The sequence below is a fragment of the Trematomus bernacchii genome, unplaced genomic scaffold (assembly GCF_902827165.1).
Source record: "Trematomus bernacchii unplaced genomic scaffold, fTreBer1.1, whole genome shotgun sequence".
NCBI lineage: Eukaryota > Metazoa > Chordata > Actinopteri > Perciformes > Nototheniidae > Trematomus > Trematomus bernacchii.
In genome coordinates this window covers 1,629,336-1,656,875 of record NW_022987313.1, presented here as the reverse complement: position 1 = coordinate 1,656,875, position 27,540 = coordinate 1,629,336, and the positions used below count along the sequence as shown (strand labels likewise).

The 27,540-nt window shown below is 41.1% G+C and overlaps 1 protein-coding gene across 1 annotated transcript in view; it reads right to left on the bottom strand.

The window, feature by feature from the left end:
* The window catches only part of LOC117476312 (transcription factor IIIB 90 kDa subunit-like), a 109,621-nt gene that overhangs the window by 40,811 nt on the left and 41,270 nt on the right, over positions 1–27,540 (bottom strand). Inside the window, exons 13-16 of the mRNA XM_034122733.1 lie at positions 9,670–9,731; positions 8,226–8,307; positions 8,001–8,056; positions 5,406–5,671 (exon numbers count right to left, since the gene is read on the bottom strand). Coding sequence (XP_033978624.1) covers positions 5,406–5,671; positions 8,001–8,056; positions 8,226–8,307; positions 9,670–9,731 — 466 coding nt within the window. The remainder of the gene's footprint in view (positions 1–5,405; positions 5,672–8,000; positions 8,057–8,225; positions 8,308–9,669; positions 9,732–27,540) is intronic.

Sequence of the window (27,540 nt, the reverse complement as noted above, 5' to 3'; positions counted from 1 at the left end):
CTGATATCTAGGAGGAATATTCTATATTTCTGAGTGGTCTTCAATGCTCTTAGGTTATAAAAAGTTGCCTTTACAAATAGATGCTATGTTTTGAAGGGGTTTAACACCAAAACACCACAATGGGTTAGCCAACGATACCTAAAGCAAGAGTTCAAGATGAATAGAAGAAATCAGTCGTTGGTAAAGGAACCGAAAGCTTAGCACCAAAATGTGTGCAGATTAAAATAGAAAATATTGTAATTTCAAATAGACAATAATGGTAGACACACTAAAAATGCGTTTGCTTCGCCACAGCAAGTAATTAGGGGTTTCATATCTTTCCCAAAGAAACCTCAACATGTTGACTGCAGGGGCCGAGGTTCAAACCTCTGACCTTCTGATTGTTGGACGACCCCCTACCTCCTAAACCCTGTGGCTCAGGGATGGCTGACCCCACAATAATGTAGCTATAGAAGGTTAGTTTAGGGTTAGCACATGCTGGAAAAACAAAACACAACCGAACAACCTCAATGTTTTGGAGCCAAATCGCACCATTGTGGTTCACTTAATGATCCAGGGTCACTGACACTTTTCTGGACCAAAACAATTACAAGTTTAAAATCCAAAAGTACTCATTTATGTACATCTTTTTGAATAACCATTAATGAAGGGGAAGACCAACAATATAACAGCTGATTACATCTAGGTTTCGATTGGTAAATTGTTTAATCTACAAAATGTCCTTAAAAATGAGGTATAGGGTGACCAACAGTACGAGTTGTGACCAACGCTCTACAGATGGGGGAACTTGGAAAAAACTGTTAGTTTGATAAAAATGGATCTCTTCACTTAAACAAAAGGGACAAATCATCACTTAAGTTTGGATTGCAATCTTCAGATGATTACTAGCGCATCTCCATAACGACCCATTGTATTTGAGACGTTGAGGATCCACTCGTAAAAAGGGGTTTCCTATTGTCATAAAAGCTCTCAAGTTATTTTCCGTCCTTGAGCATTGTATGGAGGAATGAATGGACACTTGAGCGGCAGGATGCAGATTAAAGCCTCATCTCGAACACTCTGTGATGGAGAGTCCTCGAGCCCGACACTGTATCAGACTGCCAGCCTCACCGTGCTGACGCGACCTCTGACCTCCCTGTGGAAGGGCGTGAGCACAAAAGACAATTTCCCCACGACGATCAATAAAGCATCCCATTACCACCCTCTAAATGGGAAGTGCTGTAATGTGTCAGAATTTGTGTCATCAATCATTCTGTTGGAGGAAGAGTGTGCGCTTTTTATTATCCCGCGAGACCCTGAATCTGAGTTTTCAGGGTTATTTTTCTCTGTTATTGTACTTTATTTTATTTTCAATTTAAGTTTCTTAGTTTTGGGGTATTTCTTAATCTCTCTCTCTCAGCTCTTTTTGTATTCTGTTTAAGGATAATTTTAGTATTTTTTTATTTAATGTATTATAGTCTATTTTATTATTTGTATTTCTTCATTTATTGATTTAGACTTTATTTATTTGTTTCTTCTTCAAATTTCTTCTGTTTTTCTTTCTGTTTGCCAGTCTATAATAAAATGTTCCATTGAATAGTTAGTTGGCCGCTTGAGAGGTAAAAAAATGCAAAACAAACCCATGGCGTCTCGGTTTGTTTGTAGGAGCTGATGATCATACAATCAATCCTTTGATTAAATACTGACGCAATATTGAGTCACAGCGCTCCAAATACAACCTCAGAACATATTTTTCAAATTCTTTGTCAGATAAAATGCTTGAAGGGTTTCCAACAAAGTGAATTCCATGTTGCATATTTGTTTCCATGACCTGTTTTCCACTCTTTTGTACACAAACAGGCTTTGGCCTCAATTCCTTAAATATGCCATGTGTTTGTTCTCATGTTTTTATTCCCATCACTCTGTGGCGAGCCAAGTGACAAACTCATGCAATTAAAAAACATTTAATAATACATTTGATGTGAAATGAATAAAAACTGGCACTGAAGAGACTACCGAATAAACTCAATGAGAAATTCTGATAAAATCAAACGAAGTGAGTTATCGCAGATTTCTGGGCAGGGGTTTAGGAAGACCTGGCAAACTGCAGCAAGAAATGTAACCAAAACAAGGGAGGAACTGGGGTCAGGGTCTCCTAAAGACTGAACAGATGCATGAGTGGTGCAGTCGGGACGCTATGTTGTCGGCCCAGAAGTGAGCGTTGCAAGGGCTCCCTCGACAAAAAGCAATGGTTTGCAGAAAATAATCTTTGTGGCAAACACGTTTATGATACTTACATGTTTTATTTAGCAGGATCATTTCTATATAGTAACACCAATCTGCACAGAATTATGCTGCTAAAAAAACGACAGCACGTTCATCTGACTTCACGTCACCACCGCTAAGCTAAAGGCGGCTATTGTTTGGTGTGATGGCGTTCAGAAGTCCAATTTAGTCACTTGTTAGCAACTGCTGTTTTTAAGACACAGACAATACAAGTTTGACACAGACCTTTTTTCAGGCATCTTACCAAAACAGTTTACTTCCAAATGAAGGAACCATGTAGGGTAAAAAGCTGATTCGTATGGGTTTTACGACTCATTCCTGCACTAGCGGCTCTATAGGACTTAAACTAAGCTTTAAGATGGTACCTAAAAAAATAACTGAAAGGACTTTAAAACCATAGGAAACCAATTCCCAACTACACCAATGAAAAAAAACACCAAGCTTTTCTTCCTCTCTGCAGAAAACCCATTAAATCCATCTGAAAGACTTGGTGTGAATGCATGTCATGAGAGAAAGGGGGGATAGAGACACAAATCCTGGCAGAGAAAGTGGAGGAAAATCCCACTAGAGTTGAGAAAAAACCCCACAAAACTGAGCATCTGTCCTCCTGTCGCAGGTGATTATTCTGGGCGACAGGAGAAGTGCCGCCTCATCATTATGGAGTGAATCCACCGCCACGTGCCAGAAAAACAAGACAAAAAAACCGGGTGCATTTGACCCGGGTGGCGGAGGAGAACGGTTGGTGTTGCATCAGACACGAGCAAACACTCTGCATCCATCTCGCTTTCGTTCAATCGAGCATCTGCTGTTTACATTCAGGATTATTCACCGGTTTGAGGGGCTGAGCAAACTCAATTAAATATGGATTTATGTACTTTAGGGGTTGTTTATCAGGGGAGCGCCGGTGGTTGACATTACAGGTAAGAGTATTAACAAGAGTACATAGTAAATATCTGATGAAATTCAGAAGAGTTGATAGGCAGGACAATACCTCTTAATGCCAACAGCTGTAATCTCTACGAGGTTCTGTTTACTCAACAAACATCAGAGCTGTTTAATATGCTTGATATCAGATCTGATGCTAAAGGGAAAAACACAATAAGATGTAATGAGAAAATAAGTATTTAAAAAGGGGATTTGTTCATCAAAGGGAACTCTTAATAAAACACATTAAAGACTGTTTACAAGTGCATTAGATTGTACAAGTGTAATAAAGTGACACAAAGTGTTTATCAGATTTGTGTCTACAATGTTTAATATACAAGATTATTTTATAGGATACATTTATGTGATGGTTGTTTTAATGCTTCTTGTTTTACTGTCTGTTTTTATACAAGTTTGAGATGTAGTGACATCACTATGTAACATTGGTGCTACTATTGGCTAGCGCTCTGACAAATTGTACTTGATTAAGGGGCGGGACATCTCTAAGCGGTTGACCAATCACAACAGAGCCGGACAGCTAACCAATCAGAGCAGACTGGGCTCTGGTTTCAGACTGAGGGTGTTTCTCAATGTCGAGGACGCTTGCTTGGTAGCACATCCGTCTTCCGAGTCACTTGCTTCAGAAGCGAGGCAAGAATACCTCCTAGCCTCGGAAAACGAAGAGTGGAACAGGCGAGCAAGTGTGTAGGTGTGCGTCATATGAGAGGCCCCGCCTTACATTTTCCGCCACAGATTTGGGGAAATTGGTCCGTCCGTGCGCAAAGCATTGTGGGGATTTTAAGACCGCGGAGTCTACATATGTGCAGCCTCGACATTTCTCGCTATGAAGTACGCCGGGCTCGGTGGAATTCCAAGTATGCTGGAGATTGGAACAGTCCTTCGGCGGCACTCGATGACGTAGTATGCTTGAAATAGTGGCTCTGGAGCAGCTTTACTCGACATTGAGAAACACCCAGAGGCAGTATGAGAACAATAAAGAGCTTTTTGAACATTAAAGCACGGAGAGGTGTCATAATAGGGCTCCTTTAATAAGGACTTCCTATTATAGATTGATTAGACGGTTTTAAGTCAAAGTCAAAAACAACGAGCGGACAATCTTTCTTTTCTATTGCAGCAGCAGATTATGGTGCAACTGCATTCGTTTAATCCATCATTTGGTCTATAAATGTCAAAAACTATTTCAAGAACAGGCCAAAACAAGACTTCCGAGCCAAAATAGTCAGATAGCCAACGATTTTCAATTTACAACGACATAAAAACTTCAAATTGGAGAAACCGGAACCACAGAATTTATGACATTTGTTATTCATAATCTAAACCCCTGTAAACTTTCCGTCATCACCTAATCAACTATTGCACAAATCTTTTCAGCATTAAATTATGTTACATAATAAATTATTGTGCACCAAAAAGAGGCTGATATTGCCTTCAACATTAAAACCACACACACACATTCACACACGAGCACACTGTTAAAGGTCACCAGTCAATAACACTAAGTGCTGTGATTTCCTTTCAGCCTCACCACTTTCACAAACTTCTCCTCTTTGACCCGAGTCTTGATGTTTCCAAGAGTGACTTCAGCACCTCTAAGAAACAGCGTGCAGCTTTTTTCTTGTACATAGACAGTGATTATATCATCAAATACGGATTGAAGAGCTTTTCCAGTCGAGGAAAAGTGAGACCGTTGAAAGCTGTAGATGCATCTCTTGGTCATTTGAGGCCAGGATGTTTTGCTAACACACACCTGAATAAACGGTTGTGATGATACGTGAAAATACTTGGTGGATTCATCTAAATACACATGTAAAAACTAGGGTCAACGTTAATGCTCGACATTAATCAGTAAATCTTAAAAACGCAAATGAATCACATTTCGAAGTTTGACCACAACTTCCTTCAATAATTGCACTGTGGATTTTTACCATGAATGTCAGAAAACTGTCAGACTTCATACCAATAATTAAGAAATCATCAAAACTAAGATGAGATCGTATTAGAAAGTAAAAAACCCTCTGATTTCTGTCACCAGTTTGTTATGCATTTCTTTATTTCAACACCACCCCTGTATTTGTTTTATTGCTCATATTATATTTGTATGCAATGCGATTAAAAGTTTAGATTGCCTAGTAAAAACACTGGATCAAACCTGACTGATGCATCCACTTTAGTACAAAAACATGGCGTCCACCTACCTTTTTCCCAGGGTGCTGAGCGGCGTGCTGAGGCTGAGTGGAGCTCTCACAGGATTGCGGTTTCGCCCTGTGAGTTTGGTGGCGGACGGTTCCTTCTTCGGGGTCAGGGGCACGCGGGCGGGGCTGGGACAGGGCTTGATGTTCAGGTCCTTCAGGACGTCGTAGTTGATCTTGGTGGAGATCTTCTTCTGCTCCAGCATCTTCCCGATGGCCTCGTCTGCGGTGCTGGCTGAGATCGGAGGGTGCTTTCTCTTTGGTCCTTTGGGCTGTCGGGATTTGAAGAAAAAAACAAAAAACACATCAGCTGCTGTGAAAGAAGAACCGTTATCATAATGAGCAAAACATCGGAGATTTAATTGGAGATTAGAAGCCAAATTTCATTTTTATTGAGTAACAGTCTTCTGGACAAACTTGGAAGGGAGGTGTGCTGTACTGCATTTTATATAAATATATTTATTATTATTTTAAATGTTTACTTTGACTTTAAATGTTTATATACATATTTATTTATTATTTAATATTTTTATTTAATTCCAATAACGAGCAACTGACATAAAATTTGATTTTCCTCCGGGACATATCACGTATTCTCATTCTGATTTCAAGGCATCTGGATATATAAAATACATTGGATGGAGAAAAAAAGATATTTGATATATTAAGACAAAATATTTTTCAAGCAGAATAAAAATCTTATATAATTTAACTCTATCTGTTTAAAAAGTCCTTTTCCTCCCCAGCTAAAAGATGGATACTACTTCTAAACAATCTCCCACTCTATCCACAGTTAACCCCTTTACTATGCTAATAATTGAACAGAAACATCCACCATTCAGCTAAATTCTGCCTCGCTCTATATTGTTTTCACGACAACTCATTGTGGCGACTGTGGCTGCGAGGGAGTGCGGTCGTCTTTCAACCAGAAGGTTGTGGGTTCGATCCCAGCCCATGCAGTCAACATGTCGATGTATCCTTGGGCAAGATACTTAACCCCGAGTTGCTCCCGATGGCATGGCCAACGGTGTGCGAATGTGTGTGAATCTTAGGTCCTAGAGTAAGGTACACTGCTCTGTGTGAATGGGTGAATGACATGTAGTATGTCAAGCGCTTTGAGGGGTCTTAAAGTATGGATAAAGCGCTATATAAGTACAGTCCATTTACTCATTGAAACACATTGTAAAGTCAAGAGAAAGGCCTTGCAGTTGATCCAACTTCAACTTATTCACTCCAATTCCACTCTGCAGACCCGGGTCAAAGGTTATCTCGAAATATATTGTCTTTTTATTAGACCAATTAGGTCGCAGATGGGAAAAGGCTCAACAGAGGAGCATCATCTGCAGGCAGCCGAACACATTTCAGTAATCAGCCATTTATCTCAATTAGGGCCGCAGATTGGGGTTATCACCCTGCTTCAGTTATTCCTCATCCACCTTCACCTCGCTGCAAACTCTGGCTACAGATCAGCTCTCTTTACTGGAAACATAAACTTTTAAACACATTTCACGCAACAATGACACGGTGTCTTCCTTCAGGCATTCGACCCCCACAACAGCAGTTAATCAGCTCATGGTTGTTAAGTGTTGGAACCCACGAAAGGAAGCTCACTTTGTCACGCGTGAACATAACGAGAATGTACTTCATTTTATTCATTTATTCACTCATTTGTCAGAGAAATGACAGCGTGCTGCTGGTTGGATCGGCGCTGTCAGGAGGCTGCATGTCTCATTAGATCTCTGCTCCTCTGCTAGTTAAAACCAGCGAACAGATGTTGGGTCTAACAAAGGGCCTGTGCCAAAAAACCAGTAATGGGCTATGAGAGGGAGCCAGTTTGATGAGACGGACTGCCAGTCTGTCTGTGTTTAGTCTGTCTGATCCTCCGTCTGTCTCACTCTGCATCTGTCCCGCTGTGTATCTGTTTACCTGACTGTACAGGTGTCCATTTGAACTTCTGGAGAGACCACCTCCTAACATCAGATTTTAGAGCGGTGCAGTTTCATGATTAACATGTATTTGTGTTTCCAGCTTTTTTTAGTTTGTTTACATCTCTGTTTTCAGGTATTTTCTGTTGATTAGTTTGACTTTTCTTTACCCTTTTTTCTTGTTTTTAAAGTCATTTTCTGTTTAAGTTTTTCAAAAGTTTATTGACAGTTTTTCATTGTTTAAATAAGGGATGAATTATTTTTGTTATTAGCATTGCACTGGTTCCTGCCACAAAAAGCAGATGCAATTTTCCATTGGATTTTGGAATATTGCGGAAAATAATATCTGTGGCAAGCACACATTTATGGTACCTACACGTTTATACAGCAGCAATGGGGGGTCTCAAAGCTCCAAGCAATAAACACTACACAAATCCTCTGTGGTGTCCATGAGTTTTCCATATAATGACTAACATCTCACAAACTGTAGTCTGAAATAGTCGGGGATCGACACCTGAAGGTGGACAGGCTCAGCCACTACATACTGGACACTAAAACATTTGACTGTTCATCACGACACACCATCGCTCTGCCTCGAATCAGCTTCCTGTCTGTGTCGCACTCCGACAAACTTCCTTCCTTATCTCAAAGTTTTTAAAAGTCTGAATGCTGTTACCTTCCTTTCTTTGTAGATCCCCAGTGCCTTCTCCTTCGCTATCTTTGCCTCCTTCTCTGAAAGCAGAAGTAAGAAACAGTCTGAATACACAAACTCAGAGATAACAACATCAACACGACACAAGAGGGAAACGCCGTGAGTTCAGCTGCAGATTTAGAATGAAATACTGAGAGGACGGGACATTTTGGGACGAGTGTGGTGCTTTGGACAATAATAAAAAAATACCTTTCTGCTCTTTGAGGTAGTCCGAGTTGTCCGCCATCCACAGCGCCGTCTTCACTTTAATTTCAGTGTCACTGAGCAGGTACTGCAGAGAGGAGAGGGAGCGTCAGGAGAGTTAAAGTGGGACATTTGTTGTTGTGTATTAGGTCAAATGCTTTATCTCCTAATCTAAGTTGGAGATATCAGCCTGAGGGACATAGGGCTCAAAGGCAGCTCAACAGCAATGTCCAGAAATCAAGACTAATATACTCATGTTGTTGCAAGGAGTTTCAGGCAGCTTCTATCAAACTCCATGCATTAGGATTAGGATGCATGTACAGGGGTGCACATAACTGGTACGCAGGTACGCATGCACGGCAACAATCTGAAATGCGTACCGTCACTTGTGTCACAAAGTGCATTTGCGTACCGACGTACTTGTGAAGCTTTTCCAGAAGGCGGTTAGATCACCGGACGACAGAGTCGGTCTCCGTGTGCACAGACAGGGCTGCGCTAAAACAGCTGATCACAACGTTCACACGCTCTGTGGTCACGAAGCTCTGTACTCCACTACCCCCCCCCCCCCCCGTTGACATTCGCGAAGCTCTGTAATCCACTACCCCCCCCCCGTTGACATTCGCAAAGCTCTGTACTCCACCACCCCCCCCCCCCCAAGTTGACATTCGCGATACAGAGGGCTTCATGGGAACTTTGAGGGGAGCCAGAAGTTGGAGTACCAAACACTGACTCCAGGTACTCATCTGAGTACCTCACTGAGAAAGCTGTGTGCACCCCTGTGCATGTACTCATGGAGGAGAGGCTTCTCACAGCTGGAGATGAACATGAACGGCGTACTCGACTGAGCTGTAACATCAGCTAGGTTAGATATCTACAGATTTTTTTATCTACAAAAAAATGCACAGTAACACACAGGTTGATATTTATTTTTCCTTTGTGTAGGTTTGTCTCGCTACATTTGATTAGATTAGATTTCAGTTTCGATTTTTATCATTAACTGATTTCACTTTGCTTCATTTTGTGAATCACTTCCTCACTTGGCTTTGGAAATGTGTGTTTTAACAAGAGGAATCTTTCTTTTAAAATAACTATCAGATTTTGGAATAAATGAGCAAACATTTTGGAAATGTCCCTTCTAAAAGTAATAAATAATACATTCTTCTCAAGGTACTCCAAAAGATTCGTCTTTGCACTGTGATCACGTTTATAACCATACCTCACAACAAATCTGTTATATTTTTGTAATAACCTGCTAACAAACAGACTAACATCATGAATTCTGCACACTAAGAGTTCCACACACTGACAAATGGGATTGTTATTAATACTTTTAAAGCATCTTAATGAAAGGGAGTTTAGTTCAACAGTAGAAGGGGGATTCCTGGATGTTGCATTTGAGGAACTTGTGTTTCCTTCAGTGTTGCTCTCTCATTAAGCAGCAGCTTCTCACCAGCTCTATCTCCGTGTCATCTATCCCACTCAGGTCCAGTTCCCCGCTTTCAGCATCACCATCTGTCACAGACAAAATCAGAACGGACACACTTAGGAAATTTGCTGTAATGCACATTTTCACGGCAGCTTCCCCGTCCCAGAGGGGGAGAAACAGGAAACAGCAGCTGGTTAGAGAAAAACATGCAACTCCAACATCCTGCTGCATCTCTTCCTCGTGGAGCATCTTCCATCGAGGGTTAATCAGCAAATAAAAACGCACTGTGACTTCTGATAAGACGTTAATAGGCTTAACTCGCGTTAAAGCCGATCTACCTTCAACACACTTTCTTTTCAATTACGATACGCTCCCTAGATTGCAGCGCGCTTTATTTGGAAACAGGGGGATGCTGAAATGGCAATTTGCATTTGTCACGCTGCGACGCCCCGACTGCCGCTTCTACCTGCGCCTCTTTTGCGATGGCGCTGATTGTAAGAGAGGAACAACAGCTTTTCTAATGTGTTGATAAAAGAAAGAGCTATTTGAAATCCCCATGTGTGCACACAGCTCAATTTTGGAAGAGAAATGTTCAAAGAAAATGTGATTGACTTTGATAAAGGAAAGAAAAATGACGGGAGCTTTGACTGTAGAAGAAAAGCCATCAGTAGACATTTATCAGCTTTCACTCCAAAAGATCCTACACTTTGATTAGCAGTTTTGGAACAAAGTGCAACTCTTTCCCGGCTGCCTGCAGACATCAGATGGAGAGAAATGTTTTAAAGAGTCGCAGGTTTACAGGACTCGTTTAACTTCTGTCAGCGTTCTGCCTTTGACTCGTTCACAGGGGCCCTCCTTCCTCGAGTTCAAACTCCCAAAAGCTTCAAAGACGCGGCGTCCTGAGAGCAGCTTTCCCCGTTTCATTAAGATACAGGTGCACCGGGGGGGGGGGGGGAGGAGACGAGGAGGAGGAAAACACCTCAGACAGTAAAGGGTGTGAAGTAACCAAGTGCTGTACTTGTACTTTACTTGAGTATTTAAATGTTTTGCTACCCAACTAAAATTCAGAGGTGAATCGTGTACTTTTACTCCTCTACATTTATTGACTACCTTTAGTTACTTTACAGATTTGGATTAATAATGTGAAACATAATCAATACTTAAATAAGACTTTAGTTACACCTGTAGTAAATTCACCTGCGGTATACAAAGTCATTCAAACTAGCTGCACCTTTACCATCTTTGAACACATTAATGCATTCATAATTATCAGAACATATGATATATTATTCTGAAATGGGCCAACCTGCGTAATAGTACTTTTACTTTTGGTACTTTGATGTTGCCAATTCTTTTGTACTTGTACCTGAGTAACATTTTGAATGCAGGACTTTTACTTATAAGAGAGTATTCCTACACTTTAGTACTTCTACTTTTTCTTAAGTACAAGATCTGCGTTCTTCTCCCACCTCTGCAGACAGTAAAGGGTGTGTTTCTACAGCAGAGAAAGAGGAGAAGGTGAGGAAGGAGGTGGGGGGGGGGGGATAATCTAGTCAGAGTTAAGTTAGCAGATTGCAGCTTCCTTAAAGAAGAAGCCGCCGCAGAGGGAAGAGACAGGTCAGCCGCTATCTGTCGGGCGCAGCCCTCTAAGAGCTTCCTCTGCGTGAAGTGTGGGGGGGAGATAAGATGGAGACAAGCCCGGGGAGAGATTGGCAGCTGCGGGAGGCAGAGAGGCAGCGAGACTAAGAGCTGATAACACCCGTCCAACCCCAGAGAGGGGAGGAGGGAGGGAGCAATTACCGAGTTATTATTCAGCCCGGCTTTGATATATCTACTCGGGCTAATTTGATCAAATGCATAAAAATGGTTCTTGGTGAGCGTGCAGAAGAATGTGCAGACCTGAGGATCAGAGTCTTATATTGGCAGTCAAAGGTGGGGGTAGACAGGAAGGTAGAGTTGAGTTATGAGATTGGAGGAGTTATCTAATTCTTTTTTGGTGTTTTTTGCATTCTGCACTTTGGAGCGTATAAAATAGATTTGGAAAAGCTCCATTTCTTGTAAGATGCAAGTTGGCTTATTGAGGACAGAGAGGAGCAAAAAACATGCAGAAAAACGTTTGGAATCTGTGCAAGTATGTTTTCAACTGGTGTTAGCAAGCCATCATTTCAATCATACTGTTCCACTTGTTCAACTAAATGTCTCGAAACCAGGGGTGTCCAAACTACGGCCCGGGGGCCATTTTGAATCGGCCCTCAGCAAATTCAAAAAATATAATGACAAGAAAAAATCCCAATAACTTATTTAAATAACAACCTTGAAATATACCATTCCTATTTCCTCTCATGATAAGCAATCTAAGGCTTCTGTTCTAAGGAATGAGCTGCTAACAAAATAAATTAAACCCTATGGAAAGCTGTGATGTAGACTGTTGCATCAAGCATTATTTACTTACATTTGATTGATTTTGCTAACTTATAACTTCACTTATGAGAACATAAACCTAACCTCTAGTGAGTGGCCCAGCCCTTCGAATATTTTTCTGTATGTGGCCCTCGGTGAAAAAGGTTTGGACACGCCTGCTCTAAACTGAACACTTAAAAAGGGGCCCTATTATGCTAATTTTGGAGAGAAACTCAGGGATGTTATGGCGCGTTTCCACTACAGCGCGGAGCACGGTTTAAGAGGGCTGTGACGTCAGCGGCCCGTCTTTGGTTGCGTTTCCACTTGGCCTAGTACCGGCCGGCGGGTCCTAATTCAGTTTTTCTGGCCTCATAAAATCGTGGGTCTAGGGCCAGAGACAACGAGGCTGAGTCGGGCTGAGTATGCTAAACTAGAGAGAGAATCGCTGGCAAGGGGGCTACAACTACAACAAGATGGACATATTTGACCGTGATTTAATTGTAATACACGTTTCAAAATGATGCCGAAGTAACAACATACTGATACCGGTTAGTAAAAACCATGAATTAATGCTTTGACAAGTCTGCAGACAGACGGCAGGCGAAAAACCTTTTAAAATGCGTGTTTTCTAAATGGAGATTGGCTAAGCTAACGCAGTATATGCTCCGACCGTCCACACTCACAACAACGGCCTATACAGACATAAATAAACCAGCGACTGTACTCGCCATGACACAGGCAGTCTGTGGTTTGTACTTGTTTAACTTTTGTCTAGTTTCTGAACATATATGAGGAGCTGTGAGCTCTGAGTGCTAACAGCTAACGGCTGTGTTCTTTTTCTGGGGTTCTCATTGAAGATGACGTCACGGCTCCGCCTACACTGCGTTACTATAGATACTACCCCAGTTCCTAAACTGTAATGGAAATGCGCCATAAAGTGAGCCAGTCCTAACGAAGCCTAGCCATACCGAGCGAGGCCGAGCGAGGCCGTGTAGTGGAAATGCGCCATTAGCCTCTGCAGACCATTTACATAAAAAACTATTTAAAGACACTATAGGAAAGGTAAAATCCCCAAAAAGTATAAAAGGGCCACTTTAAACTAATAATAATGAAGGACTTTCAAATGTTGTATGATTTAATCCTCAATGTTTTGATGAAATAACTAAACTTGCCGTTTTCTTGCCATTCATTGTTCTTGTTCATGAGCAATTTCTCTCCCTAATGAAACAATATTTGAAGAGACGAGAAGGAAAATGAAATATATTTCAATTCCATCTGAAGGCCTGTCGAGAGATTTCTTTGTAAATTAATCAATAGAAACAGCTACAGGCTTATCACACTTTGCATCACTCTGAATAAGAAGAAGTGGATTACAACATCTCATTAGCAGGATATAAAGTGCAAAAAAACCTGGGAATCCCAAACCGAAGCTCCCTGATGACCTTGTGTTTGCAGAGAAACTACTTTTCCTCTTTCTGTCCACACTGACAGCAGCGCGAGGTCTTTCGGGTGCAAGTCAGGAACTCACAACTCCAGCTCTGACTGCATATCAATACAGAAAATCAGTTTTCTTTCTTGTCTGAGGTGCTTCTGCTTTCCAACAACAACTCTCTCTGGGACAAACCTCCAACTCCATGACCGAGGGAAGAGAAGAGTGATGGGAAAAAATGCACTGAGGGAGTTAAATATTTCAAAAGAAGGAGAGAGGAAAGATGGAGGACAAATAAATCATGAATATTCATCCATCGTACTGAATTTGAACATCTGAAATGAGTCATTCTCACTTAGCACTTAAAGGGCCAGTTCTTCAAAATTACAAAAGAATCAGTGATCTGTAGCGGTGTCTTTTAATGCACTTTAGTTTTTGTTCATTTAGGACCACAGTTAAAATATTGAGTATTATTCTAGCCTGTCATTAAGTTCATCACACTATTAATGCCAGCTAATATATGTAAGCTGCACCTAGCAACATTTAGCAAAAGGAGAAGATGGACTCTGGTTTCAGACAGAGGGTGAAAAGAGGTGCTGCAGCACAGGAAGTATGAGAAAAATAAAGAGCTTTTTGAACATTAAAGCATGGAGACATGTCACAGTAGAGACACTAAATGCAAATATGAAACTTTAAAAAAATAAGCATAATAGGGCCCCTTTAAAAACCTTCACAACGGGGTGAACTGACCAATAAGATGAACATGTTCTGTCCTAAAAACAAATCTCCGCCGTGTTTACTCATCCCTGTTTGTCAGTCCACCTCTGCCAGCATTTAATCAACATCTTAAGATAAGAAAGATAAATATTGAAGAGATAGAAACAGTATTATTCTAAAAAATTGCAACTTTTTAAGAATAAAACACACAACAGAGCAATACATATAAAGAGTATAGGAAGTAATACATTCGCCAATGTAAAACAGTTTATAATTTACTGCAATTTACTACAGTTTTAGCATCTGCCATCACAGCGAGAATCCTGTCATTTGCTCACATTGGCCGATTCAGCCCCCGCAGTCTAAAAACATGCAAAGTTCAATTTCTTTTGGCGAGTAGATAAATCCAGGAAGAAACCCATGGACAGCGTAGCAGCGTTTTGATCCATCTGTAAGGAAAGCATAGCTGGCGTACCCTGAAGGTGTTAACTCTATCACCCTGTTCTCTCCTGCTCTTCAGAGACAAGTAACCTGACCCCAGATTTACCTCCCTACCCCTCCCCTACCGCTGCAGAAATACCCTTAAAAATCCCCTCCCTTCTCCCCCGGCTCCCACACATCGCAGGCCTGTCTGATGTGGTCAGGAGAATCAGATGCTTCACTGCAGAGGCTCTCTGATACCAAAGAAGAAAACACAAAGAAAAAGAGAAAATGTGCCCCGCAGGAATAGTGGCTAACAGGTGAAGGAGACGGCTTTTTGAAGGGGGCGAGGAGGGGGGGGAGAACAAGATATATAAGGGGGAGGGGAGGGAGGGAGGGAGAGCTGACAGGTGAGAGATTGAGCCCAACAGAGAAAGTAAGAGATACAGATATATTAAAGGATAAGGCCGCTGGTGCTTTTTATTTTCCTTGGTGTTGGGAAATCCAAGGTAAAGACCAAAACTAACAATGTGTTCAACTCTCAATACTTCCTGACTTTCTGTCTGTAGTCTTTTGTTTCTAAGCTCGATGGTTCCTAATGAAGATGTAAATCCCACAAATATATAGTTTTATTTCTTAAAAAAAAAGCTTAAACAGCATATGACTGTGGTTTTGTTATCCAACGTCAGCGACAAGTGATATGAAAGTGGAGCTGTACATTTGTATTTAAATAATGTCACATTTGTTGATAAATCCGTCTATAACAAGTACAAAAAAACCACTAATGTTCATCTCAAGTTATCAGAGTTTAAGGTATAGTAAACACTTCAGATCATTTGCTTCCTTTACGATTGTTAGAAGATAACTGTCACTTCTTCGTAGAAAGACTGAAAGCTTAAGATAAAAAGGTTAGATAAGAGATTTGCCAGCTTTTGTTGGAGCTTTGTGCGGCTAATGGGTGTGTTTTTTTAAATAGTTTTCTGACAGCAATTGAGCTATATGGCATGTAGGAATAACATATACTGTATCAGACTTGGGAAACATACAGTTTGCTCAGTAGATACATTAATAGTTGGTTTTGGTCTTTTTGTGGGACATCTGAAAAGTGGCTTCTGGACACTGCTTCATTTCTCTCAATAATGTCGCACTCTTTTTTTGATGAAGGTGACTTTTGGGAGAAGTTTGAAGGTTGTAAGTCTAAAATCACTTTGTCAGGCTAACAAGACGACAGCTTTTGCTCTTTTCATGAGACTTGTTGACGATGACAAAAACACAATATTGCCAGTGTGTCCTTTAAGAGACAGGAAGAAAAATGGAGAAACTGCACAAATAAAAAGGCCAAAGAGAACGCGCCAGAAACAGCAGCAGAGTAGGGGTGAAAGAATGAGAAAAGTAGGCAGAGGAAGACAAAGAGAGCCTGAGCGGGGAAAGATTAACGGAGAAAGAATGATGTAGGTAGGAGATTGAGAGACAAAGAGATTGATGGAGAAACCCAGCAGGAGGTGAGACATGGAGGAATGAGCGGAGAGCAGCTGAGAGACAAAGGAGAGGTAAGACTTTGAGAGAAAGAAGCTAATAATGGGAAGACAAAAAGATGGAAGAGGGAGAAAAGAGGAGGCTCTCTGATCTCCTTCTAATCCTGTGTTTCATTTGGGGATCTAACGAGAAGACAGACAGAACGGGGAAAACGAGAGAGGAGGAAGACAAAAAATGGAGAAAAGTCATGCTGGCTAAATTAAAAGGAAGCATCAGTCTGCTGACTCCTCCACAGCTCACAACTCAATCCCCTTTCCAGAAAAACAAAGAGTGTGTGTGTGTGTGTGTGTGTGTGTGTGTGTGTGTGAGAGATCTGCAGGATGAATGAGGCTGTGTAGCAGGATCACCCGTCATCCACACTTCAAAAGGGAGCCCACATTATCCAGACTCACAGCTCTTGATGTCAGCAACAATCCTGATCCTCTCCTACAAACCTGAAACCATCCCCACCCCCCACTCTCCCCTCTCTCCCCTCCACCGGCAGGGAGCTCTGCCACAGGGAGGAGAGGGAGATATGAAGGGAGACATTTCAATTTGTCAGGATTCAGGCTTTCAGATGGGACGGTGGCGGCTGAAGGTGAAGTGAAATCAACTGCAGCGAGGAGATATAATGATGGATAGTGTGTAGAGGTGTTGCCTGGCTGGCACTCTACAAAATGCTGGCTTTCCAACACACACTTTTGGGAAAGGAGTCTAGATGACAAATGTCTAAAAAAAAAAAAGGCCCTATTATGCTTTCTGGGGTTTTCCCTTAGACAGGTTTGCAGTAGAGGCACAAAATACAAATATGAACCTGAAAATGAGCATATGTCCTCTGTAAAACTCACTGGTGTTCTACAAACATGGCTATGAAAGTGACATGAAAGCAGAGCTGAGAAATTATTATTTTAATCATGCCTCATTTAGGATGAATCTGTCTATAACAAGTAGAAAACACAACAAATGTTTGTCTCAGGTTATCCGAGTTTAAGGTGTAGTCAACATTTCAGAAAACATGACAATTTGCTTTTGTTACGATTGTTAGATGATAAGATTATAATCAGTGTCACATCTAAGTGAGGAGCTGAGAGTGGTGGTGTTTAGCTTGGCTTAGCATTAAGAGTGGAAACAAAGGGAATCAGCTAGCCTGGCACTTCTAAAGATCTTTCAAGCTGAGTAACGAACACTAATCTCGTCTGTTTAATCTGCACACTAAACAACAAAGTGTGGACTTAGAGGGAGTTACGTGTTGGAACTATTTAGTAACAAATCAGAATGTGGCAAATCTAGAAACCTTATCAAAAAATATGCAAATTGTTGCATTACTATATCAAATAAATAAGATCACAACTGTCATTTTTTTTGACCTGTTGATTATCAAAAAGTAGTACCGTTATATCTACAAATTTGAGTCTTTTAATTACCCGATATAAGCCTGCATACAGCAAAACCCCCAAGTTCCTTCAACTCTTTATTTTACAGATTCAAGAAAAAAAGACCTTCACAGAGAAGCCATATTTTATCTGGCGGCAGGATATTGCAGCGCTCACGTTTCCTCCCGTTCTATTGTTGCACTCATGCTTAGACATCTACGGATCAGATTATCAGTAAAGTTCCTCAAAATGCACAGAAAGCCTCCAGCTCTCGGTGTGGAAGTCCTCCCTGCAGTCCTGTGAGGTCACAGGGCTCGGTGCCAGCTCGGCCCGGAGAAATAACCAGCCAGGCGAGGCAATAAATAGAGTGCTAGATTCTCGCTGACACGGGCGGGCCGGGCCAGCCCATTAAAACGCGACCTCCCCGACCTTGAAGAAGACCGAGAGTACGCCCACTCCACCACCTGCCCCTCCTCCTCCTCCCCCCCTAGTAGCAGAATGGGGAGCGGTGAGATTTGTGCATATGCTGGACGATAAGAGTCCAGGAGGCAAACTGGGGTGCATTTGAGAAAATATGCATGTTTTTATTCCTTGATTTACAGGATTTATCTTGTCGGGAAATCATAAGAAAAGCCTAAAACAAGTGTTGTCTGTGTATCAAATCCTCTTCTGTTGTACAACAATTAAAAACACTTAAATGAAGCACACAGTTGCACTGAATGACCTGTTGCTTCATTACCATAAACACACAATCCTCATGCACTGTCCTACTGCCCCAAATACTCACACGAGAACCACATTTGGGATTAATCCGCCAATGAAAATAGTCCCAGACAAATACATTATTTCCTTCCGTTTGTTTGAGTAAAGAATAAAACAACTACTGCGCATGATAAAGAGCTGCAAAAATAAATGTACACCATCTTTTCCGAAAAATAAATATCTTCTTAACACAGAGAACAGTAAACATAACCTCAGGGCAGAGGTGCTAACCTTTTGAGACGAGTTAACTTTTGTGTTTCCATTTAAATGAGAAAAGTTTCAAGTGAAAATCTAAAGACTTGGTCAATTAAAATGCAAACTGGATGTGTTGTTTTCATTAGCTTATACTATGTGAGCGTAGTCAGGAGGATGTGACAATGTTAGATTATTAAACGAGCATCAATGACTGTGGTACATCATGACATTTAATTATCGTTTTATATAAGATGGCATTTAGGATTTTTGAAGCAATTAATTTGTGCGCACATGCAACAAATGTCACCGGCCACAGGGTCACCTGGACACACATCTAGTTTTTTCATTTACTTTTTGATCTTTGTGGAGGAAAAAAAGTTATTGGATAATATATAGCAGCACAATCATATTCCATCTACCTTCATCACTACACCAACTTTTCCATCCACGCATATTAAGGTACATTTTGACTAGAATTCATACGGAGACTGTTAAAGAGGAGAGTGATCTAGAAGTAAGATGGTTGTACACAATACATTTTCTATTTTTGATGAGTTGACGGTGTGACGACCCCTGCTTTAAGGTCTCCTGTGGTGTGTGTGTGTGTAGGGCCCTTTAATGTTCCTCCTCTGCTTGTGTCCGTCTGATTGAGGACACCTGACGCCCTGATTGAGGACACCTGACGGCTGGCGGAGGATTAAGAGGGCTGGGCCAGACTCTCGATCTCTCTCTCCCGCAGAGGACCTGACCGCGGAGCAGCCACGTTGCTTAGCCTTTTTGCTTTTCCTTTGTGCTAGTTTTTTGTTAAACTTTTGTTAATAAATATATTTTTCATATATGTTCTTGTCCTTCCCACGCTTTTTGTTATGGCCAAGAGCCAGGCCATGACAACGGCCTGACATGCAGTGTAAGGGGGTCAGATTCCCATGAATAACAAAGGGACAGAAGTTGTCTTTAATAGGGATCATTCTGAACACACCTTTTGGTTAATGGCCGATAACTCGCAGTCCATATGGAGCATTAAAGGAAGAAGCATCAGATGTGTGTGTGTCTAAATGTAACCCTGATGTTGCACGTGCACACACACTTCCAAGTAAAATGGAAACTGTCCCAAACAGAAGCACACAAACTAGACTTAAGACCGGACTACTCAACATTACATCCCTTTTGTTTCCATTGTTATGAGCAGCCATATTGTTTTTCAGTTTTCTGTCACACACTTTCACCAGAACCGTGCGTCATCTTAGTCAAATGTTTGTATTATAGATGACAGATCTTTATTACAGTGTGTGATAAAGTTTCCTTTTTTTCATAAATGTCTTTGATAAATGAGAGGTCAATTTGCCCTGCGTCAATATTCGGGCTTACTTCCAAAACAATATTTATTTTCCCGTCACAAGAGGGACTGCATGACTGTTTGATGTATAAGGAGGACACGTCTAGTCTGTCAGCAGTCCAGAGGAAGAATTTGTGAATGCCGTCATGAAAATAAAAGCTATTTAATGTGTGCTTTGTTTTGCAGGGGAATCAATCATTGGAAAATGCCAGACAACCACCACAGGCATTTTTTGCCAAATGTTTATTTTGCTGCAATGAATCGGCGCTTTGTGTCTCACACGCACCAAAACCACTCACTCATCTGCATGAAAATATTTACTAACTGTCTTATGGATGTAAATCCGCCCTCAGATCTCCTTCTGCTGTTCCGCATCATGCGTCTGATGTTCAAAGAGCTCCAGCAATGATTTTGTGCTTAGTCTGGCAGACCCACTTTTCTAACCAGCTTCTACATGTGTTTCTGCTTTCAATATTGATTTTCTATATTTGTTTTTCAGTAAAGAATCAGCAGGAGTCACATCTCTGCCTCAAAGCAGAACATGTCTTGTATCTGCAAGGCATTCTGGTATATATCCTAAGCAACTGTGGGTGTAGAAATCAGGCTCTACGCCTCTTCATTAATGGATTTCTGTCTGTCTGTTCGATGGAGGGACGTGGGTGCATGCAAGATGGATTTTTTCTAAGTGACTTATTGTTGATGATTTAAATCTTTCAAACTTTAACAGCTGGAAAAACAATCTCATAACAAGATTTATTAGAGGGTCAGGAGCTTTCAAATCGTATCACCCAATTTCAACCTTAGAGCCAAGATGAACAAGAAGCCCTTGAAATGCTGAAAAAATCGTGAAGTTGAAACGCTACTAAATGTGGAGAGCGGCTATTCCCAAGGTCAAAAACAAAATTCTACCAATTGTTGCCTATTTGAAACAATGGTTTTGTTGACACCCTGAAGAAGCAGTGTGTGCAACATCAAACTGAGTCTGCCTCAGTCTCCCTGCCACTGCCTCCTAAAGAGGAAGCAAAAACACTTTGTCTCATCACATTAACTTTGATGTAGCTGCGCTCTTATTTCAGCTCCGAGCCAGAGTCCACTTTGTCTAAAGACTTAAATGTGATTTGAATTTATGCAACTGTGCGGAAGTCTGTTGCTTTTAAGACTCGCTGTAAATATATATTAATTTCAAATCTTGATATGGAGATTCCAGGTCTCGGACTCAGAGTCTCTATCTGTAAATCTCTTGTGAGCATCCTTCCTGCAGCCTGCTAAATGAACTCATCCTCCCTGGCTTAGAGATATTTATCATTTGGTCACTATGGCTTAGACTAATCGTTACTCATTTTAGTTTATAGTACTTCATTCTCAATTCGTCTTCCATTGGACTTGGACTTCTGAATCAGAAACAGGTTTATTACCAGGTAGGTTGACACGTACGAAGAATTTGACTTGGTGTTGTGGTGCATTCATAAAGGTAAAACAAAAATTAAAAACGGATAGAAAACTATTTTAAGAAAACTATAATAACATAAAAAAATAAGTAATAAAAATGACATCACTATGTAACACTCATGCTTCTATTGGCTAGCTCTCCAACACACTGTACGTGATAGAAAGGGGCGGGACATCTCTAAGCGATTGACCAATCACAGTAAAGCCGGCCAGCTAACCAATCAGTGCAGACTGGGCTCTGGTTTCAGACAGAGGGTGAAAAGAGGTGCTGCAGCACAGGCAGTATGAGAAAAATAAATATATTATTGAACATTGAAGCATGGAGACATGTCGCAGTAGAGGCAGAAAATACAATATGAACCTGAAAATCTGCAGAATATGACCTCTTTAAGTTTGTTTCAACCTCCTGCCGAACACCTTTTTCAGTGGTATAGGAATATCAGTCAGGCATAAACCTAGACGATTTCAGACTGATGGATTTCACTAGAAAAATTACATTAATGGTAGTTTTTCTTAGTGACTTTAACTCAAAATAATAAACCAAGCATTATATGTCTGTAGGAGGATATTCATCTTTAGCTGTTCTGATATTCAGACATGGATTAACAAATTCCTTTTACCACAAAAATCCTTTCCTGTACATTTGCCGCCAATCCCTGACCTGATTGGGACCCCTGGTAAAATCCCCAGTCTGCTGCGTAAGAGGGGAGAGGGCGGTTGTGAGACAGTGAAATGTGCTGTGACGTAACAGCCAGGGGCGAGCGTTTCCTGCCTCTGCCTGCCTGCTAAACGCTCGCTGTCATCTCCCGTCAGGCTGGCGGCGGCAGACAGCTTCGTTCTCCCTCCGCGGGCCAGACGACGCACATCATCTCCAATCACAGTGACGGGCCGCTGCAGCCATCTCACCAGAGAGACTGACTGCCAACTGCTGCTCTCACACATACACACGCTGATTTCATATTCCACACCACGCTGCTTCTGAGGAGGCAGCTTAGCTGGTACTGACTAACTGAGAGCGTATGATTGGACGTCCACAGAGGGCTGCCTGAGCTTGACATAAACATCAGACTTTTGTTCTTCTTCTGGTGTTTTCTGCTGCTTCATAGTTTGTTCAGGTTCTCCCTCTCTATAAGCATGTACAATGTGCACATACTGCACATATCGCAGCCTACTTATTGTAATTCTGTCTGGCTGTCAATCTGTGTGTCTGTCTGCCTGCCATACTGACACTCCCCTCCTCTGGGAGGAAGTGTCCATCCGGCCATATGTCCATCAAGCTCTACTGTACCGCCCCGGGCCATGTAAAACACCCCCTCTCCTCACACACACACACACACACACTCTCTTTCAGGCCTGCCCAGCTGTCCCAGCACCAAAGAGGAAATTAATACATTTGTCAATGCATTTGCTGCATAAATATGTAATAAGTCATTATTAATTAAAGGGGCAATACACTTGATTTTTTACAGAATATAGGCCACAGGTTTGAAACTGTTGATTTACAATACCACTAGATCAATTATTTATCTGACAGGTGCTGAGATTCATGTCTTTGAACACCCCTCCCCCACAACACACACACTTTGTACTATCTTAATGAGAACAACCACTAACCCTTTAACATCACAACTCACCTCTTAACTCATGTTAAAGAAAAAAGGTAGACATTTTGGGGGGAAATAAAAAGATTAAGAAGTTCGAAGCTACAGCCAGCAGCCCGTTAGCTTAGCACAGTGTTTCTCAAAGTTTCTCTGGGGGGCGCAAAGGCATGACAGGGAGAAAAAACATAATTTGAAAGATTATTGATTCGAAAATAATATGATACAGTACAGTACAAGTACGTCTGGGTCTCTGTTTCATTCAAGCTCGGCTCTGTGTGTGTGTGGAACGAGCCAATTTGTGTGCGTGCGCGAGCCATTTTGTGTGCGTGCGCGAGCGAGAGAGAGAGAGAGAGCGCACCGGTACCGGAGATCATTGTTGTTAGCTTCAGGTGCTAGCGAGCTACGCTAACTGATATAAGGAGCTTTTTCAACAACAAGGTGGAGGAGAGTCCTCTCCTGTCAGACTGAGAGACTCAGTGAGCTAAAGGACTCTCTCAGTGTTTAGATAGTTAACTTTAGTCTAAGTTATCTCAGTGGCCGGGTCTCAAACGTTTTGGTCACGATTATTGTAAACAATTTCCGAGGCACATGTTTATATGATCATTATAGTTATAAAAAAACAAGAGAATAAATGAAAAACAGGTATGAAATACTATATGACAGTAAAAAAAGAATAAAGGGGAGTGATTTGTAAAATATCCATAAAGAAAAAGTAAATCTGTTTACAGTTTTCAAATGGGTGTTGAGAGATGTATCCATAGATCTCTTCATTTTGGTCTCAAAGTGCACCAGATTGATGCATTTAACTTCAATATTTTAAAAAAAAATCTTCCGGTGGGAGCATGCCCTTGGACCCCCCTATGTGAGGTCCACTCCCCACTTATAAAAATAGCACTTTACCCCTGCTTACACCTATATGCCGTGAGCTGATTATCGAGCCTTCATTGTAACAGTCGCGGGTACACTGTGTATTTGCGTGGGGATTGTTGCAGTAGAAGATTCCACTGTAGCGACCGGTACATTAATGGGAAACCCTAAATGTTTGAGCACCCTCTATGAAACGTCAAGCTACCCCACAGCACCCCCAAAAGAAATCTCTGGCGCCGCCACTGAGCCTGCAACCCCGTTTTGAAGAAATGTGCAGTGCAAAACAGGCTCATTGCAGCCACCTGCGATAAGACACACTTTTTTGCCAAATATCCGCATTTTCTTTCTTTTCATTTTTTTGCACAGATTGCAAAGTGGCAAAGTATTATAACTTATTGTTCTAGCAAAGGGATTGCACAATTGTATTATGTATTTATTATTTTGACCACAGACTTATGGAGCATTGTTTTATTATCACAAGTGTTTTCTTCTATTTCTTTTAAAGGAATGCTCATGTTCATATTGATGTATTTTAATAAATGTTAACTTGGCCCATTACGTGACTATTTGTGTTGGGGGGGGGTCCGACTTTTTTTTTTCTCCAAAGGGGGGGGCCTGACAGAAAAAGTTTGAGAACCACTGGCTTAGCATAAAGACTAGAAACAGGGGGAAACAGCTAGCCTGGCTGGCACCTCTAAATCTCACAGATTAACATGTTAACCTAAAAACAAATATATATATAGATGGATCAATCGGTACAAAACTGAAGGTGTAAAAAGGACATGTTGTGGCTTAGCAGGGATGTTAGGTGTCAGACTATTTATTGGCCAAAATGAATGTCATTGCATATCGACAAAGCAATAAAAACTACAATTTGGTGGCATACAGTGAAAGCTCTTACTTGGTTTAAGGGGGTCGCGGATTATTTAATCTTAAACTAAAGTAGGAAAAATGGATGTGTAGTAACTCAACACCTCACTGCTTCACTTCCTCACAGCTCACTATGGCTGTCCTTCACACGTCATTTTGTTACAGACTTTAACACTTACTTTCAACCAGAACAAGAAATACAAAATCATAACATTTGGCGAGATAATTCTCAAGTGTTAGTTCCTTTGTTTTAGGAATTCATTGAAATCAATCTCATAGTTTAAGTAAAAGAGATGGAACAAAGCAGATTGATGCACTTGTATCAAGAAAAACACAGTCAGAGTTTGACACGCTGTTCGTATCAAACCAGTGACCTCATGGTTTTCCAGGTTGCATCTCTCCTCATTAGCATGCCAAAAAAGAAGACAAAGGAAGTGTTTTTTCTACAGATGTGACTGCTGAGGAGGTAAAGTGTGCTGCCACTGAAGCACAGGATGAGACTTTGCATTTCTTTCATCCCTGAACGACTCCTGTGTGGACAGAGAGATGAGACAGATGCTGCTCATTTAAAAGACTATAATTGACTCAGCAGAGCTGCTGTCAGGACGCAGATCTGTCAGAAAGCTTTGTACCACGCCCGGAAATGCTGAGAGCTACGATTCACTGCCGGGTAATTGCCGTAAGCGAGGAGGATGGATGGTATATAAATGTTTTTAAGTCAACACAATCCTGTCTGGGGAGCAATGACTGTTTCCTTAAACTAAACTATAAAAGAGCTACAAAAATGGGGTGTGAGATCAAGTTAGATCTTTAAAAATGATTCTTCAAAGTGCAACAAAAAAAAAAGGCCTGGCTGGAATCTAAAGACCCACACACTTCAATTGGCACTTTACCCCAGACGTTTTGGGGCAATAAAAAGCTGGCAGAGTGGTTTGACAAGAGCTGGGGAACAGTGCTCACTGAGGTAGTTAAGGTCAGGGCGAACGCCATTGATTGAACTAAGTGCTGCGCTGACAACTGTGGACCTCAATCAATGCCGACTCTAATGGTGCGGGGCACGGCTCCCCCAAGACCCGGGCTTTAGTCCGATGTGACAAAGTCATCTGGAGGTGTTGGAGTCACGTCTTTTTTGCCAGCTCTGCGCCCTCGTCTCATGGCACAAGTTAATGAAAATGCCATTACTCACAGACAGGCCATCGATGAGGGAAACGGGGTGACGGAGAGAAAGAGTTTAACTGCGGAGGAACAGCTGTTTGATGACAACAGCTCATAATCTCTCTTAAAGTTCATCTATTTAATCGTCCGCTGGGACTCACTGCTAACATCGTTAATTACTTTTACTGATTAGAAACAACATTATTAATTCATTAATTGATAATTAAGAAACGAAGGCTGACAGCTTAAGCAGTCTGCTAAGTGCTAATATTATTTATAACTCTTGCTGAGTGGGTAAAAATTGAGGATCATTTTTATGGATGTTTACTTTCTCCTGTGAATTCAGATGACATTTGAAGCGACTACAGTTTAATTGTACAGGCTCAGTCTGTGTTTCTCTTTTATTAAAAGAATATTTACAGTGACGCAAATAAACGTCATTCCCTTAAATGTCACGAGAAGCAGATCAAAGATACCAATGTCATTTTTTGAATGTCAACATCAGAGTTACAGCGGTGAGTCGATGGACAGAAAAATAATCACTAAATGCTTATATAATTGATTAATCATAAAACAAAATTGTTTTTCATGCAAAAATGGCATAAAATTCTGATTTCAGCCTCTTACATATAGAGAGGTCCTGTTTTATGATTTATATCACATTAAACTGATTATTTGGGGTTTCCGACAGGCAAAATAAGAGATTTAAAGACATTAGATTGTACTGGGGATTTCTATTTTTCTATATTTTCTGACATTTTATAGACCGAACAATGAATTAAAAAACACATTTGATCAAAACAATCATGACTACATTATCAAAGTTCCTTGTTTTTTTATTTAACAACTGTGATTTTCTTGTGAATCTCTGGTTAGGTGATGGGGACAAAATCTCGACTACCTTAAACAAATCTGGGTATTTTTTTGTTGAAAATCAGTGAAAATTATTGACTTATCTATGCTAATAAATACTCAATCATAATCAAACAGCTCCCATGGGGTCGTCTGTAATTCCATCATCATCAAAACTACCACTGACTTTTTCCTAACTATTATGTTTTCTTTATACTTGATTTCCTTTCTTGGTCCAAAATTACACCCTCTCTCTTCCTCCAGTGCCCTGCCCTCTACTAACAATGTCCGCAAAAACTACACACAAACACACACACACACACTCTCTGAAGCGTGCAGATGAAAGACTCTGCCCTAATGACAAGGTACCCTGTCCACTTAATACTTCAAAGATTGAGCTCGGAGGGGGGCCATGATAACCCCCCCTCGTGCCCTTCCCTCACCCACCACAATTAGCCGAAATAACTGAAGCAGACCAGGAGCAGCCTGAGTCCACGGAGCCTCCGTCTGCATCTCCAAACAGAAACACAGAGGCAGGAAAACACTCACTGCAGAGACACACACACACACACACAATAAATCTAGTGTAATCAGACACATGTGCTCATTTCCAAACACACATGATGAAATGACAGACACATAAACAGAGTAGCACACATGGTAAACACACACTAATTAACATCAATTGTTCAACTAAACAGTCCTGGAATTAAACCAAAGTGACTCATGGAGTTATTTAAGGACATTTGGTTTGCCTTTTCACTGTTTCAAACAGACCAGAAAAACAACAGGTTGTTTCCAGACTTTCCAAATGTTCATACTAGTATGTAGTGTCTCTAATGTGACATGTTTCCATGCTTTAATGTTCCAAAAACTCTTTATTTGTCTCATACTGCCTGTGCTGCAGCACCTCTTTTCACCCTCTGTCTGAGACCAGAGCCCAGTCTGCTCTGA